This window comes from Nyctibius grandis, chromosome 2 (assembly GCF_013368605.1).
Source record: "Nyctibius grandis isolate bNycGra1 chromosome 2, bNycGra1.pri, whole genome shotgun sequence".
Lineage (NCBI taxonomy): Eukaryota > Metazoa > Chordata > Aves > Nyctibiiformes > Nyctibiidae > Nyctibius > Nyctibius grandis.
The window spans coordinates 65,990,362-66,007,797 of record NC_090659.1 but is presented as its reverse complement, the minus strand read 5'-3'; the positions used below and the strand labels follow the sequence as shown (position 1 = coordinate 66,007,797).

Sequence of the window (17,436 nt, the reverse complement as noted above, 5' to 3'; positions counted from 1 at the left end):
TGAATCAAATACAAATAAGGGAAAGCTTTTTTTTTACTTTAGAATATTCTCTCTAAATCCCTATACAGTGCCTCACAGTACCTTAAGTGTGCCTAAGCTGCCACCTGTTACTCTGTACCTCAGTTTTTTTGCTTCTCCAGAAGTGCTGCATTTAAGTGAAATTTTAATACATTACAGTTCATAGAGGAAAACTTGTTCTTTTTTTTTTCCCTGTAATTTGATGGACCAAAATACAGAAGTCTCTGGTGGGCTGGCTGTCTTTTGGTATGCTGACTTTAATATTTGTTTCATGAGGTGGTTCCATGTATTCTTATCAGTTGCTTTGTATGCTGCTTTTCCTCTTAAAATACCTGTAATGCTTGCTCAGGCAATCATTCAAAAGAATATTGTGCGTTTGTTGCATGTGCTTTCATTTGACCTGTGCTTTGAGCCTTTGAAGTAGAAGATAATGTAAAAGTTCTGTGTACTTTTCCTACCTTCATGATTTAAAACCCAGTCCAAAAAAGCCTGTTACCATGTTGGATATGGAACATAGGGCTACTCAAGGTACCACCTGCAGAGTGTGAACACTTATAAAGTCTGTTTGGAATGAAGTTTTTCTGTAAAGAAAGTTTTATTAAGGAAACGGATTAACCTGACTCTTCAGTGTTAATAGCTTCAAGGCTAGTAAATGCCTGGTTTTGTAGTACCCACAGAAAGGTGTGGAGTCTAATGGCTGTAAGACCTGACTCCTGTGAAGGTGAGAAGTCATGCAGTTGATGCCTGATGCTTTTTTTTTGCTGGGTCAGAGCTTTCCATAACCATTAGTACTCTTTGGAAAATGGAAATGCAAGAGGTATTGTTTGGTTCAGAGGCTCTCACTGGTGGGGAGTTGGGAGGAAAGATGAAGTCATTTAGATTAAAACATCATCAATACTCTCAGGAATCAAACTTTCCCTTCTCCTATCCCCACCGCTTTTCTCAGAAGTGTTTATTGAAATAATAATTTAAAACTTCTGGTTTTGGATTGGGTAGCCTGATGGTCCAAACATGATTGCATTTCATTTTGTAGTACCATTAATTTCAAGTCTGGAATGCATGCTAGTAGTAATACAGTGAGAGTAACAAGAGGTGCAAGCTTAACTAGGAACATCCAATGAACTTAAATAGGACAAAATAAACTGCTTCTTCACTGTACCTTCTGTCAAGATGATATTTCATCTCATCCTGATCAAACAGAAGCTTGAGTGTCAGGATTCCAGTGTCTGAACTGTGGTGTTCCTCATGACAGGAATTTAATATGTTACCAGCAATAATGAAATCTTGCATTACTTTGGGAAAGAAGTTCTGTTACATGCCTTTCCCACAGGTCATTTGACAAACCTGTTTGTTCTTCTGGTTTTCTCTTCTGTAATCCCCGTGGTTTCTAGAACAGAGAAAGATTTTGTAAAAAAAAATAAATAAAAGAAATCGGAGTTTCTCATCTGTTTCCCTTGCCTAAAGAAAAAAGGAGAGGGGCATGGAAGATCCATTTCAACAATACCCACTAGCTGAGAATAGGCTAATAGGACTTGAAGGCGAGGAAGCCTACATCCCTAAATGGAATGTTACTGTTCTTAAACAGTCTTGGGGAGACTGCTGAAGAGTTTAGTACTGATTATTTATTTGTTTTAAACTTAGATATTGTTTGGTTCACTAGACCTTTTTCCCCTCCTGCCCCAAAGAGGAAGGTATAGGCTGTTCTGGTACTATTAAAAAAAAAAAAAAGTGGGAGAGGGAAAAAGAAATACTGTCCTGATGCTTCCTTGGGTAGCTCATTTAATTAAAATGCAGTTCCCAGGTGTTAGTACTATGTACATACTTTTATCAGCAGTTAAGAATTCTCTTTTCTAGGTCTGGATTTGGCCTGGATTAGATACTCACATTTTTGTGCATCTCTGGAATTGTATGTATGAGGAAACATGAAAAGTATTTAACAAATCAAGTAGATCAATTTCCCTTCCCTCTCCTATTCTTCATTCTTCTTCCTTCTGAACCTGCCCTGCCCCCCCCCGCCCAAAAAGAGTGATTTGTCTTTGTGGTGCTTTTTAGTTTCCAGAATGAATAACACATTTACTTTCATTTTTACTCTTCTGTAGCTGACTGGAAATACAGGTATGCTGGCTTGATGGCTCTCTCAGCCATTGGAGAAGGTTGCCACCAACAGATGGAGGGAATTTTAAATGAGATAGTTAATTTCGTTTTGCTTTTCCTTCAAGATCCTGTGAGTATAATTCTATTAATTATTTCAAAATGTTTTCATTTCTGCTCTCATGACTACTTGTTAACTATTTGAGGGAAATACTTTTTCAGCATCCAAGAGTAAGATACGCCGCTTGTAATGCTATCGGACAAATGGCAACTGACTTCGCACCTGGTTTTCAAAAGAAATTTCATGAGAAGGCAAGTAGTAGAACAGTAAAAAAAAAATATATATATAGTGGTAAAACTATGTCCCCTTCAGAAACTTGTTCTGAAAATAAACATTTCTTTTGCAGGTGATAGCAGCTCTTCTGCAAACCATGGAGGATCAAGGCAACCAGCGTGTTCAAGCCCATGCAGCTGCAGCACTCATAAACTTCACTGAAGATTGTCCCAAGTCACTGCTTATTCCATATTTGGATAATCTAGTGAAGCATCTTCATTCCACTATGGTGATAAAATTACAAGAGGTATAATATACTGAACAAATTGTTTCATGGAAGGTAGCCTTGTCATATACGAAGGATAAGTATAGCAGAACTAAGACCTGTGAAATAAGCCAGAATATACATCGTCTGATGTTGGTCTAAACTGACAAGAATTAGGATACATACAAGAGCAGATTTTTATTTGGCATGCTTTTAAGTAACATATGTACTTTAGAAATATAACACTTTATTCTTCCTCTTTCCAAGTTGATACAGAAAGGCACTAAGCTAGTTTTGGAGCAAGTTGTGACTTCAATTGCATCAGTTGCAGATACAGCAGAGGAGAAGTTTGTTCCCTACTATGACTTATTTATGCCCTCTTTAAAACACATTGTTGAGAATGCTGTTCAGAAGGAATTAAGACTTTTACGAGGAAAGACTATTGAATGCATCAGCCTAATTGGTCTTGCTGTTGGTAAAGAAAAGGTAAGCTTTGCTCTTATCTAATGATCTAAATATATTTTAAAATGCCTTTGTTTTTTACATTGTTAACATTGAATTAATATATTCACTTGTTAAACGTATAGCTATGTTGTTGCTGATTTCTATGCTTTTCTTAGTGTTCTAATTTCTGAGGCGACTGCCTTGCTGTTTAGATTCACAAATTCACAACAGAATCTTACGAAAACACTACAGCTTAAGTTATTCTCACACTGAACATTGTTGAAAGCAAGCATTTTTTGTTTGTTTTTTTTTGCCTTAAGAGAAATACGGGAGCATCTCATTTAGGCAGTGTCAGAATGGTGGATAAAATATATGTAGTTCAAAGGAAACTTAGCATAATTTTTGTACGTGGATGCCTGAAAAAGTTTAAATGTGCTTGTAGTAGAACTTGAAGTACTTGTTTGTTGTGAGGGATTTTTTTTGATAAGTTGGTTAAAACATATGTCTCTAAAAGTTGTGAGAAACAACTGTGAAGGGCTATATAAGAGTCTAAGTGATGTTCTGATATCAAGTTTGCATTACAGTTTACAGATTTTCATTTTATTGGGTGAAGAAAACAGAAAATCACACTTCAAAGCGAATCATAGGATCATAGAATGGTTTGAGTTGGAAGGGGCCTTAAAGATCATCTAGTTCCAGCCCCCCTGCCATGGGCAGGGACACCTTCCACTAGACCAGGCTGCTCAAAGCCCCATCCAACCTGGCTTTGAACACTGCCAGGGAGGGGGCATCCACAGCTTCTCTGGGCAGCCTGTTCCAGTGTCTCACCACCCTCACAGTCAAGAATTTCTTCCTAATATCTAATCTAAATCTACCCTCTCTCAGTTTAAAACCATTCCCCCTCATCCTGTCACTACTTGCCCTTGTAAAAAGCCCCTCTCCAGCTTTCCTGTAGGCCCCCTTCAGATACTGGAAGGCTGCTATAAGGTCTCCCTGGAGCTTTCTCTTCTCCGCGCTGAAGAGCCCCAACTCTCTCAGCCTCTCTTCATAGGAGAGGTGCTCCAGCCCTCTGATCATCTTTGTGGCCCTCCTCTGGACTTTCTCCAAATAATGTGATGTATGCAGTACGAAAATACTAATAGCCCCCTGCCAAATTACCAGCCCTTTCCTTTGACTTAGAAGGACTGCTAGTAAACTTACTATTCATGCAACTAAATTTTAAACAGATTTTAAACATAACTGATGTTTAATAAATCATTCTTGGAGGACTACTGGGAATATGGGGAGTGAGAAGAGGGTAGGTATAACATCATTGGGGCATCTAATGTGACCTAAAATGTTACTAGCTCATGGGTAAGTAGCTCATACTGTCAGCTTTTATCCCAGTTCCATAAAGGAATCAAAATAGTGACTAGGGTATAATCTGGGGAAGTTAGAATTATCAGATATTTTCTGTGAGTATTAGTATTTATTTATGTAGTGTTTTATTTAAATCGTCCTCTGCTTTCAAGTATGTGAACAGAGGTACAGTGAAGCTTAAGACAAGAATGACTTGGTGATGCTTCCAGAAAAAGAAATTGTGTTTTCACTTTTATCCACATTTCAGTCTATTTCCAGCTTTAGCTTGTGTCTTCATAGTGTGTTGGACTTAACACCGAGCAATTAAAGTGAACATTTAAGTCTCTGAAAAGTGCTGTCTTAATTTGCCTTTAAAAACATATAGTTGTTTCCTATATCTAGTTTATGCAAGATGCATCAGATGTAATGCAGCTGTTATTGAAGACACAAACAGACTTCAGTGATCTAGAAGATGATGATCCACAGGTATGCTAAAATTGTGTCTTTATAGTGCATAGCTCGTTGGCTAGTACTGAAACACCTTCCTTGTACATGTGTCGTTTCTGCCCCTTCCCCCACGTAATTACACCTTCAGACTAATTGTTCAGCATGTCTTACAAAAATTGAGATTGATTGCACTAAGATGGCCTTAGAATCTTTCACAGAAGTGTGTTTACGAAATGAGACTTCCAGGACCTATATTTGCTGAAGAAATTTCAGCATGTTGGTCATAGTTCCTTGTCTATTAGCAACTACTTTGTTTTGCATTGTATGACCTATTCCCTTGCTGTCACCTTCTTATAAATAGTTCAACAAGACTTGTTAGACAGCTGTTCTTGTGAGTGGAGCGCTATTTTGACTTGTGCATCTGAAAACAAATACTGCTCTGAAAAAACAGCACTGCACTCGTTTTTGCTCTACTTGCTATTTTCAGGAATGTAGCTCAGTAGTATCGTTTAAATTCAGGAAATTATTCATTTCAGAAAGAAATTTACTTTTCAAGACAGTCATGATTGCATTATAAGTACATCCTATACTGTTGCATTTTTACATGTATAACAACTTTGATCAAAGGTACTGTCAATGCGTTGTTACAAATAAAGTCTTGGGCAGCTTTTGAAGATGCATTTTTATATGGATTGCATATTGGATGAGTTCTCTTTGAAATAAGTTTTATGCACTGCTGACATTATTTTAAAAAATGCTATTGTGTAATGTTCTTCCTTTATGCTTTCCTTTTAAGTGTGCATTAAAATAAAATGTGGGACATGAAAATTTTGACTCTCTTCTCTTTTATAGATTTCTTACATGATCTCAGCATGGGCCAGAATGTGTAAAATTCTTGGAAAGGAATTTCAGCAGTACCTTCCTGTTGTCATGGGACCTTTAATGAAGACTGCATCCATTAAACCTGAAGTAGCTCTTTTAGACAGTAGGTTTAAGATAATGTTTTGCTTGAACAAATACAGAAACAAATGCTTTTGTAGCACTTTTAGATATTTTTTTTTTGTCCTCCCCTTCTATAAAACAGCACAAGATATGGAGAATATGAGTGATGATGATGGTTGGGAATTTGTAAACCTAGGAGATCAGCAAAGTTTTGGAATTAAAACTGCAGGCCTTGAAGAAAAAGCAACTGCATGCCAGATGCTGGTGAGTAATAGGACAGTTTTGGTGTTCTATGTATTGCTGGACAATCGAGTCTGAAGCCAAAATCTGTAGCGAAAATATTCTTTATAGTATCAAATGAAATAGTTCTGTTTTTCTTCGGTGATAGTGTTAAGTTTGGATTTCAAACACTTCATTGCATTGGCTTACTTGATAAAAAAATAGTTTCTTTAGTTTGGCGTTTCAATTTTTAAGATAAACAGATAGTTTTCCTTTGTTAGCGAAACTTTTAAGGAATTGGAGATCTTAAAGAGTAGTTCCTTTTTGCAAATATTTGTTTCTGAATTCGGTTTGAAAAATACATGCATGTACTAAGAGTGAGAATTCAAGCTGCTGTCAGGGTTTCTTAAAAAAACCACAGTGGAGAGGGGAGTAGGTGAATGGATTATTGCTTGGTTTTTAAAATAAATTAAACTTAAACTTTTAGCTATCTTTCTCACCATTACATAGTTGAAAAATATTAGTAACAGTATTTTCCCTTAAAGGTGGCATTTCCATGCTTTGTGTTCCAGGTTTGCTATGCAAAAGAGCTAAAAGAAGGATTCGTGGAGTACACAGAACAAGTTGTAAAGCTGATGGTTCCCTTGCTGAAGTTCTATTTCCATGATGATATCCTGTTAACGAATTCTACTGTGAAAATGGAAACTTAGTTTGGGAGAATCAAAGTCGTGCTTACTCTTTTCCTAAATTAATTGAAAGTGCTAGTGTTAAAATATTCTGTTGCTCTATAGCAGAAATTGTTTACGAGAATGTTGTTTTACACACTATTTTAGGCAATGTATCCTACTTTTTCCCCTAGTTTCTTTTTAAGTAAGCATGTCTCTAACGTTAAAAGCAAACAGTAGAGAAAAGTGATGTTTGTGCCAACAAAGTGAAGGAGAACTTGAACAGCTTTTCTGTCATGGCCTGAAAGAGGCTTGAAACAACTTTTAAACAGCAAGCAGTTTAATTTTTTATGATCTTAATCTGTACCTAATTAAGAAATCAAATGCACTGGACTGTAATAAAAAAAATCAATTTCAGGTAGAAAACAATAACTTCATTATGGTGGTGAGTGCTTAAATTCTAAGCACTTGTTGTGGGCCTTGATTGTTTTATTTCCTTAATAACAAAAACGTGTTCGAGTGGCAGCGGCAGAATCGATGCCCCTCCTTCTTGAATGTGCTAGAGTTCGTGGGCCAGAGTACCTCACACAGATGTGGCACTTCATGTGTGATGCGCTCATCAAAGCCATTGGGACAGAACCAGATTCAGATGTTCTCTCAGAAATAATGCATTCTTTTGCAAAGGTAACTTGCTTACAAATTTTGTGTTACTGTTCATAGCTTTTTACGGTAAGAAAGGACATGTGTTTGATGTTCATTTAAATGTCTGGAAGAACTGCAGGGCTTCCTCTACATGAATTTTGGTTTGGCTGTAAATGTTGTTATAGCTGATTGAAAAACTTAGTTGTACTTTTTTTGCAAGAACGCAAATACCAAAGTATTAACCTAAAATAATTACCGAATTTGTTCATTTTAACGGCAAACCACTGAAGTTATGTGCATGAAATGTACAGTGGGACTATGCCTTACTTGTATAATTTGAGTATTGATTACAGTATGAATGTTCTATTAGTATTATTTCTGCTAATGATCACTTAAAGCAGAGCATGTATCAATATTCTATGTGCTTAGATTTCATTGAGACTGCTCATGTAACTTAAAGCTGAAAACCTGATCATTTTATTTCACTAGTGCATTGAGGTGATGGGAGATGGATGCCTTAACAACGAACACTTTGAAGAACTTGGAGGAATATTGAAAGGAAAACTAGAAGAGCACTTTAAAAATCAAGAATTAAGACAGGGTAAGTTAACACAAACGCCTGTTGACAAGTGATAACGACTGTTCTTTAAAGCAGAATTCCTAATAATTTCTGAACACAAAAAAAACTTAGTTCAGATTTCTTTAATTTGCATATTTATGTAATATAATTGGGCTTTGAAACAACAGAATCCATGAGTTACATTTGTAAGCTCTAGGAGGATGAAGATGGCATCACTTCCAGAAATACTATAGTTTAATTAAAAGTTGATGGACAGATTTACTTGAAGACAGTGCATATGTCTACAGTGTTGTTATTTCTGTGGTGTTTTACATCTGAAGTCTTTGCAGGTCTCATAAAGCTGGTGTGTTTATTTCCATTTCATGCACTTTTACACGTTCCTAAACTGAGTTGTCTCATTATACTTCTTGTTTTTCTGTGAAAGCTCTTTGAAGCTTCTGAAAGACAGAAAATTCTGGTTGCATCTTCAGTTTCCTATTTTCTAAATTTGTTCCTGCATCATTTTTTCCCTTTCACAGGCTTCTTACGCACTTGTGGAAATGTAATGGTTTAATATTTGTTTTTTAATTTAGTGAAAAGACAAGATGAAGACTATGATGAACAAGTTGAAGAGTCATTACAAGATGAAGTAAGTTGGTTTGGGGAGGTTTTCCACTTATAAAGCACTAGGGTGGGAATACATTACACAGATATAGAATCATAGAATCACAGAATCGTTTTGGTTGGAAAGAACCTTTAAGATCATCAAGTCCAGCCGTTAACCTAACACTGCCAAGTCCACCACTAAACCATGTCCCTGAGCACCACATCTATATGTCTTTAAAATACCTCCAGGGATGGTGACTCCCCCACTTCCCTGGGCAGCCTGTTCCAATGCTTGATAACCCTTTCAGTGAAGAAATTTTTCCTGATATCCAGTCTATACCTCTCCTGGCACAACTTGAGCCTGTTTCCTCTCATTCGATTGCTTGTTACCTGGGAGAAGAGACTGACACCCACCTCACTTACAACCTCCTTTCAGGTAGTTGTAGAGAGGAATAAGGTCTCCCCCCCTCAGCCTCCTTTTCTCCAGACTGAACAACCTCAGTTCCCTCAGCCCCTTCTCATAAGCCTTGTGCTCTAGACCCTTCACCAGCTTCGTTGCCCTTCTCTGGACTCGCTCCAGCACCTCAATGTCTTTCTTCTAGTGAGGGGCCCAAAACTGAACACAGTATTTGAGGTACAGCCTCACCAGTGCCGAGTACAGGGGGACGATCACTTCCCTAGTCCTGCTGGCCGCACTATTTCTGATACAAGCCAGGATGCTGTTGGCCTTCTTGGCCACCTGGGCACACTGCTGGCTCATATTCAGCTGGCTGTCGATCAACACCTCCAGGTCCTTTTCCACCAGGCATCTTTCCAGCCACTCTTCCACCAGCCTGTAGCGGTGCATGGGGTTGTTGTGCCCCAAGTGCAGGACCCAACACTTGGCCTTGTTGAACCTCATACAATTGGCCTCGGCCCATCAATCCAGCCTGTCGAGATCCCTCTGCAGAGCCTTCCTCCCCTCAAGCAGATCAACACTCCCCCCCAACTTGGTGTCATCTGCGAACTTACGGAGGGTACACACGATCCCCTTGTCCAGATCATTGATAAAGATAAAAAGAGAACTGGACCTAGTACTAAGCCCTGGGGAACACCACTTGTGACCGGCTGCTAACTGGATTTAACTCCATTCACCACAACTCTTTGGGCCCGGCCATCCAGCCAGTTTTTTACCTAGCAAAGCATACGCCCATCCAAGCCATGAGCAGCCAGTTTCTCCAAGAGAATGCTGTGGGAAATGGTGTCAAAGGCTTTACTGAAGTCCAGGTAGACAACATCCACAGCCTTTCTCTCATCCACTAAGTGGGTCACCTTGCCATAGAAGGAGATGAGGTTAGTCAAGCAAGACCTGCCTTTCCTAAACCCATGCTGACTGGGCCTGATCGCCTGGTTGTCCTGTACGTGCCCCATGATGGCACTCAGGATGATCTGCTCCATAATATTCCCTGGCACCAAGGTCAGACTGACAGGTCTGTAGTTCCCCATTTCCTCCTTACGGCCCTTCTTGTAGATGGGCGTCACATTTGCTAACCTCCAGTCCACTGGGACCTCCCTGGTTAGCCAGGACTGCTGATAAATGATGGAAAGTGACTTGGTGAGCACTTCCATAGCACATATGCTATGCTGCTCAGTTAAAGCATAGTGCATCCTCATAATTATTTCTTCCTGTCAGAATGTTCTGTTACCATATTCCTTCAAAACTTCCAGTAAGAAATGGATCACGCTACATGTGTGAATAAGAAAAGATGAAAGGTTTCCTTGTCCAGTATACTGAAGGAATAAGTTCAGGATATAGCTCTTCATTTTGTTTATCCTCTGAAACAATTCTTAGATGACTTTAAATAGTCTGCTGTCAAATGCCGTATCAGTGATAATCTAAGGCCTAGCCCTGCTGACTTACTTTTCTTTGTGCCTTATGACCTAGGTGGCTCTTAACCTTGAGCATACCTCTGACACCTAGACCTCTGATGCGTCAGGTCAGGAGCCTGTCTCAAAAAGAATAGACCTAAAATAGTATCAAAGGAGGGCAGCGGGATGAATAGCTGACATAATGTGTTTGCTTATGAGAGAATACCGAAGTGACTACTCACCCGCTAAGATACCGAACTGACTTTTTAGTTTGAAGTGGAGGTGATTGTAGAAGAGATATGATAGTTTTATTAAATCATTATTGGTATGAAGAGAGTAATAAAGAATAAGTAGTCACTGCTGGTTATAACGTCAAATATAAAGGATACTGAGTAAATTTAAGAACTAGGAAATTTTTTTGCCATACAGTGCAGGTGTGAAGCTTGTGTAGATGAATGGTGAAGCTTGTTTACATGAGTTTAACCTGTGTGCAGACTCCAGAATATATCATGCACCCATATGTAAATACTTTTTTTAAATAAAAATGCCATTCTTGAGCCCCTTTCCTTTGGGAACGTTAGGCCAGTGTTCAAAAGGATAGATTTTTGGCAACTACCTACTGCTTGGGATCAAAAAATAAAAAAAACTCAAGTTCTGAGCCAAGAGCCTTTCCTGATTTTTCTCCCTTTCTTATTTATAATGTTCACTGTTCATTCTTGTAGACAGTGAGTTAGGTGGTTTGTTATATTTTTTTCTTATGTGTCACTCTGTACTGATAATAAGAGAAAATGCTAGCAAGCAGCAGTTTCAGAAAAGCTGAATCCGTACTCTGCAACAGAGTTGCAAGGCTTTTTTAAAAATGCTTTGCAAGGAAGACTTGTCTGCATTACCCTGTGAAAGGAGGAGTGGGACCAGAATGTCACTTGCCATATGGACAGAATTAATGTATGGTAATGAGTAATATTTCGTTATACACCTTTGGTCCCAGAATATGTTTATGTAGCCCTTACCTCAAGGCAGCAGAAATATAAGGGAGTACAGAAGTCATGAAAGATACTCAAACAGTCGTTTCAGCAAGACATCCAGATACAGCCCTAGCTTAGGCGATAACTAAACTGCTGCTTTCTTAGAGGGCAGGAGAAGGCATACGCTAAGCAAGGGTTATGCTTTCCCCCTGAGCATCTGTTATCAGCTGTTAGTAAATGGGCAATACCAGGCCAGGTGGACCTTGTGGCATGCTGCAGCAGTTCTCTACCTCCATTTTCATTTGTGTGTATGTTTTAGAGTTATTGCTTGAATTATGCCTTGACAATGCAGAAGTTGTCTAACCAGGGAGGGTTTAAATATCCAGTTGTGGGAAGCTGCGTGTTGCATGAGAAATACTTATTAGTTACTCACTAGGGACCAGAAACTAGCTGTATTCTGTTTTCCCTGCCTGTCAAAGTATAAACTGATTAAAGGAACCATACTGAGTACAACAGAACTTGCTCTAAAACAAAGTTAAAGGATTTTCCCAACACAAGTGTGTCCAGGGAACAATCCTTGCTTGCAGATATAGTATGAATTGATGGCTGAATCTGAGCTACAGATCTTTACTTCACACTTTGATGCATTAATTGGGCAAGGTGAAAAATGAAGTTAAGTGATAAGAGGAGAAGATTAATATTACTTACATTTTTGCCACAATCTTTTGCCACAAAGGCAGTTATTTGTTTACTTTTCAATAGAAGTTTGTTTATGGTATCTGTAAGGTACAGAAAAGGAAAAGGACCTTCTGTCTTCTCTAAAGGGAATCCATTTGAAGCAGTAAATTTGCACAGGAGAGTGTTTGTCTTGGTAGAATTTTTCTGTCCCTGAAACAAACCTTCAAGTCCTAGTCAACTGAGCGCTAGCAATCGACTTACATTTTTAAGAAGGGTGAAAAGGAGAACCCTGGGAATTACCAACCAGTCAGTCTCCCTCTGTGCCTGGTCAGATCATGGAACAGATTTTCCTGGAAGCTATGTCAAGGCACATGGAAGACAGGGAGATGATTAGAGGCAGCTGATGTGGGCTTCACAAAGGGCAAATCATGCCCAACTAATCTTGTGGCTTCTATGATGGAGTGACTACGTTGGTGGATTAAGGAAGAGCAGCTGATGTCATCTGTCTGGACTTCTGTAGGGCCTTTGACACAGTCCCACACAACATCCTTGTCACTAAACTGGAGAGATATGGATTTGATGGATGGACTATTTGGTGGGTAAGGAACTGGCTTGATGGCCATGTCCAAAGAGTTGCATTCAGTGGCTCAATGTCCAAATGGAGATCAGTAACAAGGAGTGTCCCTCGGGGGTCTCTGCTGGGACCAGTACTGTTCAATATCTTCATTAACAACATAGGTAGTAGGATCGTGTGCAGCCTCAGCAAGTTTGCAGATGACACCAACCTGAGTGGTGCAGTTGATGAGCTGGAGGGAAGGGATGCCATCCAGAGGGACCTGGACAGTCTTAAAAGGTGGGCCCATGTGAACCTTGTGAAGTTCAACAAGGCCAAGTGCAAGGTCCTGCATGTGGGTCGGGGCAATCCCCGATATCAATACAGACTGGAGGATGAATGGATTGAGAGCAGCCCTGCGGAGAAGGACTTCGCGATACTGGTGGATGGAAAAATTGCACATAAGCCGGCAGTGTACGCTCGCAGCCCAGAAAGCCAATTGTATTCCTGGGCTGCATAAGAAGAAGCGTGGCCAGCAGGTCGAGGGAGTTGATTCTCCCTCTCTAATCTGCTCTTGTGAGAACCCAGCTCTGGGGTCCCCAGTACAAGAAAGACATGGACCGTTGAAATGGATCCAAAGGAGGGCCACAGAAATGGTCAGAGGGCTGGAGTACCTCTCCTATGAAGAAAGGCTGAGAAAGTTGGGGTTGTTCAGCCTGGAGAAGAGAAGGCTCCGGGGAGACCTGATTGTGGCCTTTCAATACTTAAAGATGGCTTATAAGAAAGGCAGAGAGAGACTTTTTACCAAGGCCTGTAGTGACAAGACAAGGGGCAACGGTTTTAAGCTAAGAGAGGGTAGGTTTAGACTGAACATAAGGAAGAATTTTTTTATGATGAGGGTGCTGAGACACTGGACCAGGTTGCCCAGAGAAGTTGTGGATGCCCCATCACTGGAAGCATTCAAGGTCAGGTTGGATGGGGCTCTGAGAACCTGATCTAGTGAAAGGTCCCTGCCCATGACAGGGAGGTTGGACTAAATGATCTTTCAAGGGCCCTTCCAACCCAAACCATTCTATGATTCTATCATTCTGTGATTAGACCAAAAATTGAAAAATTGTGGACTTAAAAAGATTGGTTTTACAAAACCAAATTATTAAATAACTTTATTCCATTAGTTTAGAGACCTTAGCATTTCATGTGACAGTATTTTAAAGATCGTTAGTCTTAATGTGAGTTGTATCCTTTTCTTATCAGGACGACAGTGACGTTTATATTTTGACTAAAGTATCGGACATTTTGCACTCAATATTCAGCAGTTACAAGGAGAAGGTACTGCCATGGTTTGAAAGGCTACTTCCACTAATTGTCAACCTAATTGTAAGTACCTTGCTTTCTTTTCATTTCACTTTGATTATTTTTTCTGACCTGTTAATAGGCCTTCCATGCTGGAATCTTAGAGAACTTGGTAGATAGAATGTAGCAATTATTGTTTTACGAAATTGAGACAGTTAAAGGTTTATTCTGGATCAAGTATGAAGTTGTTACCCTATGCTTTTTGAACAGCTGCACTGCTGCACTACTTCTGTGTTGCAAGACCCAGCATCATTGACACACACAATTATTTTGGGAAATTTAATTTGCCTGGGAATGTCTGATACTCTCTAAAATGAATTTCAAGAAGAGGGCCAAAAAAGTGTTGCAGACTAGTGGGGAAAATTGAGACTGAAATAGGTTACGGAGTGTGAAATAGAGGTAAAGGATTTAGCCTAAAATCATTATTCTTTTAATTAGCTCAGATATTCACCTGGATTTTGTCTTGTTTATGGTATTGCTGCAAGTAACACTACAGAAAAGTATGTGTTTGGAGAATTAAATTTAATCCAGGAAGATTTTAACAAAAATGCTAGACCACTGTTACTATGATTGTTCTGTTGATGTAATCATTGACTGTACAAAAATTGCCAGTTTTAAGGTGGCTTAAATGTTACCTGTTTTTGATGCAGTGTCCACATAGGCCATGGCCAGACAGGCAGTGGGGGCTGTGCATTTTTGATGATATTGTAGAGCACTGCAGCCCCTCCTCATTCAAGTATGCTGAGTACTTCCTCAGGCCAATGCTGCAGTCAATGTGTGACAACAGCCCAGAGGTTAGGCAAGCAGCTGCCTACGGCGTTGGAGTTATGGCACAATTTGGTGGGGACAGCTATCGTCCCTTTTGCACAGGTACGTACATGCATCTGATAGAACTATTTAAATGTGTGATTCTGGGGGGGAAAAAGATATTAAAAATTGCTCGCCTTTTGGTTGTGAAATAGATTGTCAGTATAAACCTGTGTGGCAAACTGGTGATGATTGGTAAAGTACCTGAATTCCTTGGGCTTTTAATGGTGTTCTGCTCAGTAGCATTTCTGTTGCAGCACTTACTGCTTAGCAAACTTGATTTACATATTTTTTTTTTTAAATATGGTCTGACATGCAAATGTTCATTTCATAAAAAAATCACTTTCTGGTACACACCTGTCTCATAGTTGCTCTTTATTAATACTAATGTAGTTACATATTAATGCAAAACCCTTTGGATGTCTGGAAAAACCATACAAGTGACCTGTATTAAGGAGTAGCCTAGAATACAGCTAATGTGGCTCTTTGCTTTACAGTTATACAAAAAGAAGGAGCCTGATTTCTGTGACTAAGAAATGAAATGAGGATGATAATGCCTATCAGAAACACTTTGTCTGCTTTCTTTCTGAATGTCTTGAGTTTCTCTAAAACTTCAAATTCATCTTGAATTTAAAGAAGCTGTTGTCTGCTGGCGCTCTTCTTGCCAGTCAGCAAATTTTGCACACTAAATAGCATCCCTTATCAGAGGTTTTTTTTTCCTTTTTTAAGAAAATATTTAGTCAGCTGTTTCAAATATGTATTTCATATAAATCTTAAAAGAAAGCTGAATTAAATTATGTAAGAAAATAAGAACCATGTGATAGGGATAAATTAGGGCTTTAACAGAAGTCTTACCTATGTCAATAGAGGTTGTAATTTTCACTGTTACTGTAAATGTAACTGTCACATGGTGACAATCAAGATGAGGTGTCTTAAAAAAAAAAAAAAAAGAAAAAAGCGGGGGGAGGGGAAACATTGCAGTGAAACATTAAGACCATTAAAATTTAAAATTGTCTAGAAAAATACTTCCTAAAAGGGGTTTTTTTGTGAACTTTTCCATAAGGTTTTTATGTCTTGTCCCAAGGCTAGAGGAGTAGAGTCTGAGGTCAAGACAGTTCTGATTTTGGAGTTTTGGAGGTTTTTAGCATCTGTTGAAGTTTAATTTTATTTTTCATTTATTAGACTTTACCTTGGCTCACTTAAACTTTGTAACAACTTTGATCCTTTTCTTTGTATTTAGACAAATAATCCTTGATTAAACCCAGACACTTGGCTTCTCCTTTAGTTGGTTGTTTAGATAAAATAACCTTTTTACTTTACAGCATACAGCTTCTTAACAGGCACCTCAAAAGTATTTTAAATTATTTTGTATGTACATGAAAGAACTGTGATTTATATTAATAGATGAAGATGTGCTGTGATTAGTAACGAAGTAAATCCATGGCATGAGAAGCTTTCTACCCGATAGGTTTTACTGTCTTCACTGAAAACATCGTTTGTGAGCTTTTATTTATAATTTAATTTCTTCACTGATTAATATATAGCACTGGCATACTGTTCTATTACAAGTTTGTAGCAGTATGTAGACTGGATACTATTCAGAAAAAGCAGATGTATTAACATGAGCATTTTTGGCAGTCAGTTGAAAAAATACAGGAATATAGGGAGAACTTGTAAATGGCACAAGAGCTACATTATGATGAAACAAAAATAATTAAAAATAGAATTAGTAAAGAACAAAGAAGTAAGATTGAAGGAAAAACTACAGCAAATCATGTAGCTTTCTAAATGGTGTTACAAGGTTACAATTTATGTGACTGTCAACGTTGCTTCTATTTCTTGTGTTGGTGGAAGAATATAATCAGCTATTCTCTGTGAATATTGTATTAATCAGCTGCATGTGTTTCTTCCTAAATCATATCAGTGGCCTTGAAACTTTTGGTGGTGCAAGATGTCAAAGCAGTCTGTCCTTGGAAAAAAATTGTTACTGTTATTATTATTGAAGATGGCCTTTTATAGTCAAAAGGGTTTTTTTAGGGATTATCTACCACTACATCTATGTGAGAGTAGATCTGTTTTCTAGACAAGAAAAAAAACTTGTCTGCTAAGCTGTAGGGAGGAGACTATGCTGATTCATTTTGATGCCCTCCTAATCTTACGGCTGCAGGGACACACATACCTACAGAGTCATCTATTAGTATTAAGGAGTATGAGGAAACACAGATTAGATTTAGCTTCAGCAGTCATGAAAACCTGAGGTATAAAATGCAGACTCAGTTTGCCTGGACATTGTAGACTTCTGTGAAACAAATTCTGCTTTGCAGAAAAGTCCAGCATCATTATCCTGCATTCAATACACAGGCTAGTGGGTCTGATGACCAGTGTTTCTCCAGTTCTGTAATGTTTATCAGCCCCATAAAAGCTGATAACCCTCATCTAGCTTAGGGTTAATCATATTTTTCTATAGCTGCTAAATTCTTCAAAAAATCTAATTCAATGATGTTAATATAGCAAGTGTCACTGTGAACTGCAAAGCTGCTACTTACTCATCAAAATGAAGTAGTGTGAGATCTTGCTCTTCCTCACTAATTGAAGTTATTTTGAAGTGTGCTTTCTGCACAATTCCACAACCCATTTTCTGTGCTGATACAGAATTTCACAGCTTTAGCATTGTATTTTTAGCAGAAGAACACAAGGACGGTTGTTCCTGGTGCATGTAGAG

General features: G+C 38.6%; 1 protein-coding gene across 1 annotated transcript in view; it reads left to right on the top strand.

Moving 5' to 3' along the window:
- IPO5 (importin 5) overlaps window positions 1-17,436 on the top strand; it is a 46,836-nt gene that overhangs the window by 23,223 nt on the left and 6,177 nt on the right. Inside the window, exons 11-23 of the mRNA XM_068425001.1 lie at window positions 2,118-2,242; window positions 2,332-2,421; window positions 2,517-2,690; window positions 2,916-3,134; window positions 4,833-4,916; window positions 5,730-5,862; window positions 5,962-6,083; window positions 6,611-6,707; window positions 7,215-7,387; window positions 7,835-7,946; window positions 8,498-8,553; window positions 13,809-13,931; window positions 14,558-14,777. Coding sequence (XP_068281102.1) covers window positions 2,118-2,242; window positions 2,332-2,421; window positions 2,517-2,690; window positions 2,916-3,134; window positions 4,833-4,916; window positions 5,730-5,862; window positions 5,962-6,083; window positions 6,611-6,707; window positions 7,215-7,387; window positions 7,835-7,946; window positions 8,498-8,553; window positions 13,809-13,931; window positions 14,558-14,777 — 1,728 coding nt within the window. The remainder of the gene's footprint in view (window positions 1-2,117; window positions 2,243-2,331; window positions 2,422-2,516; window positions 2,691-2,915; window positions 3,135-4,832; window positions 4,917-5,729; window positions 5,863-5,961; window positions 6,084-6,610; window positions 6,708-7,214; window positions 7,388-7,834; window positions 7,947-8,497; window positions 8,554-13,808; window positions 13,932-14,557; window positions 14,778-17,436) is intronic.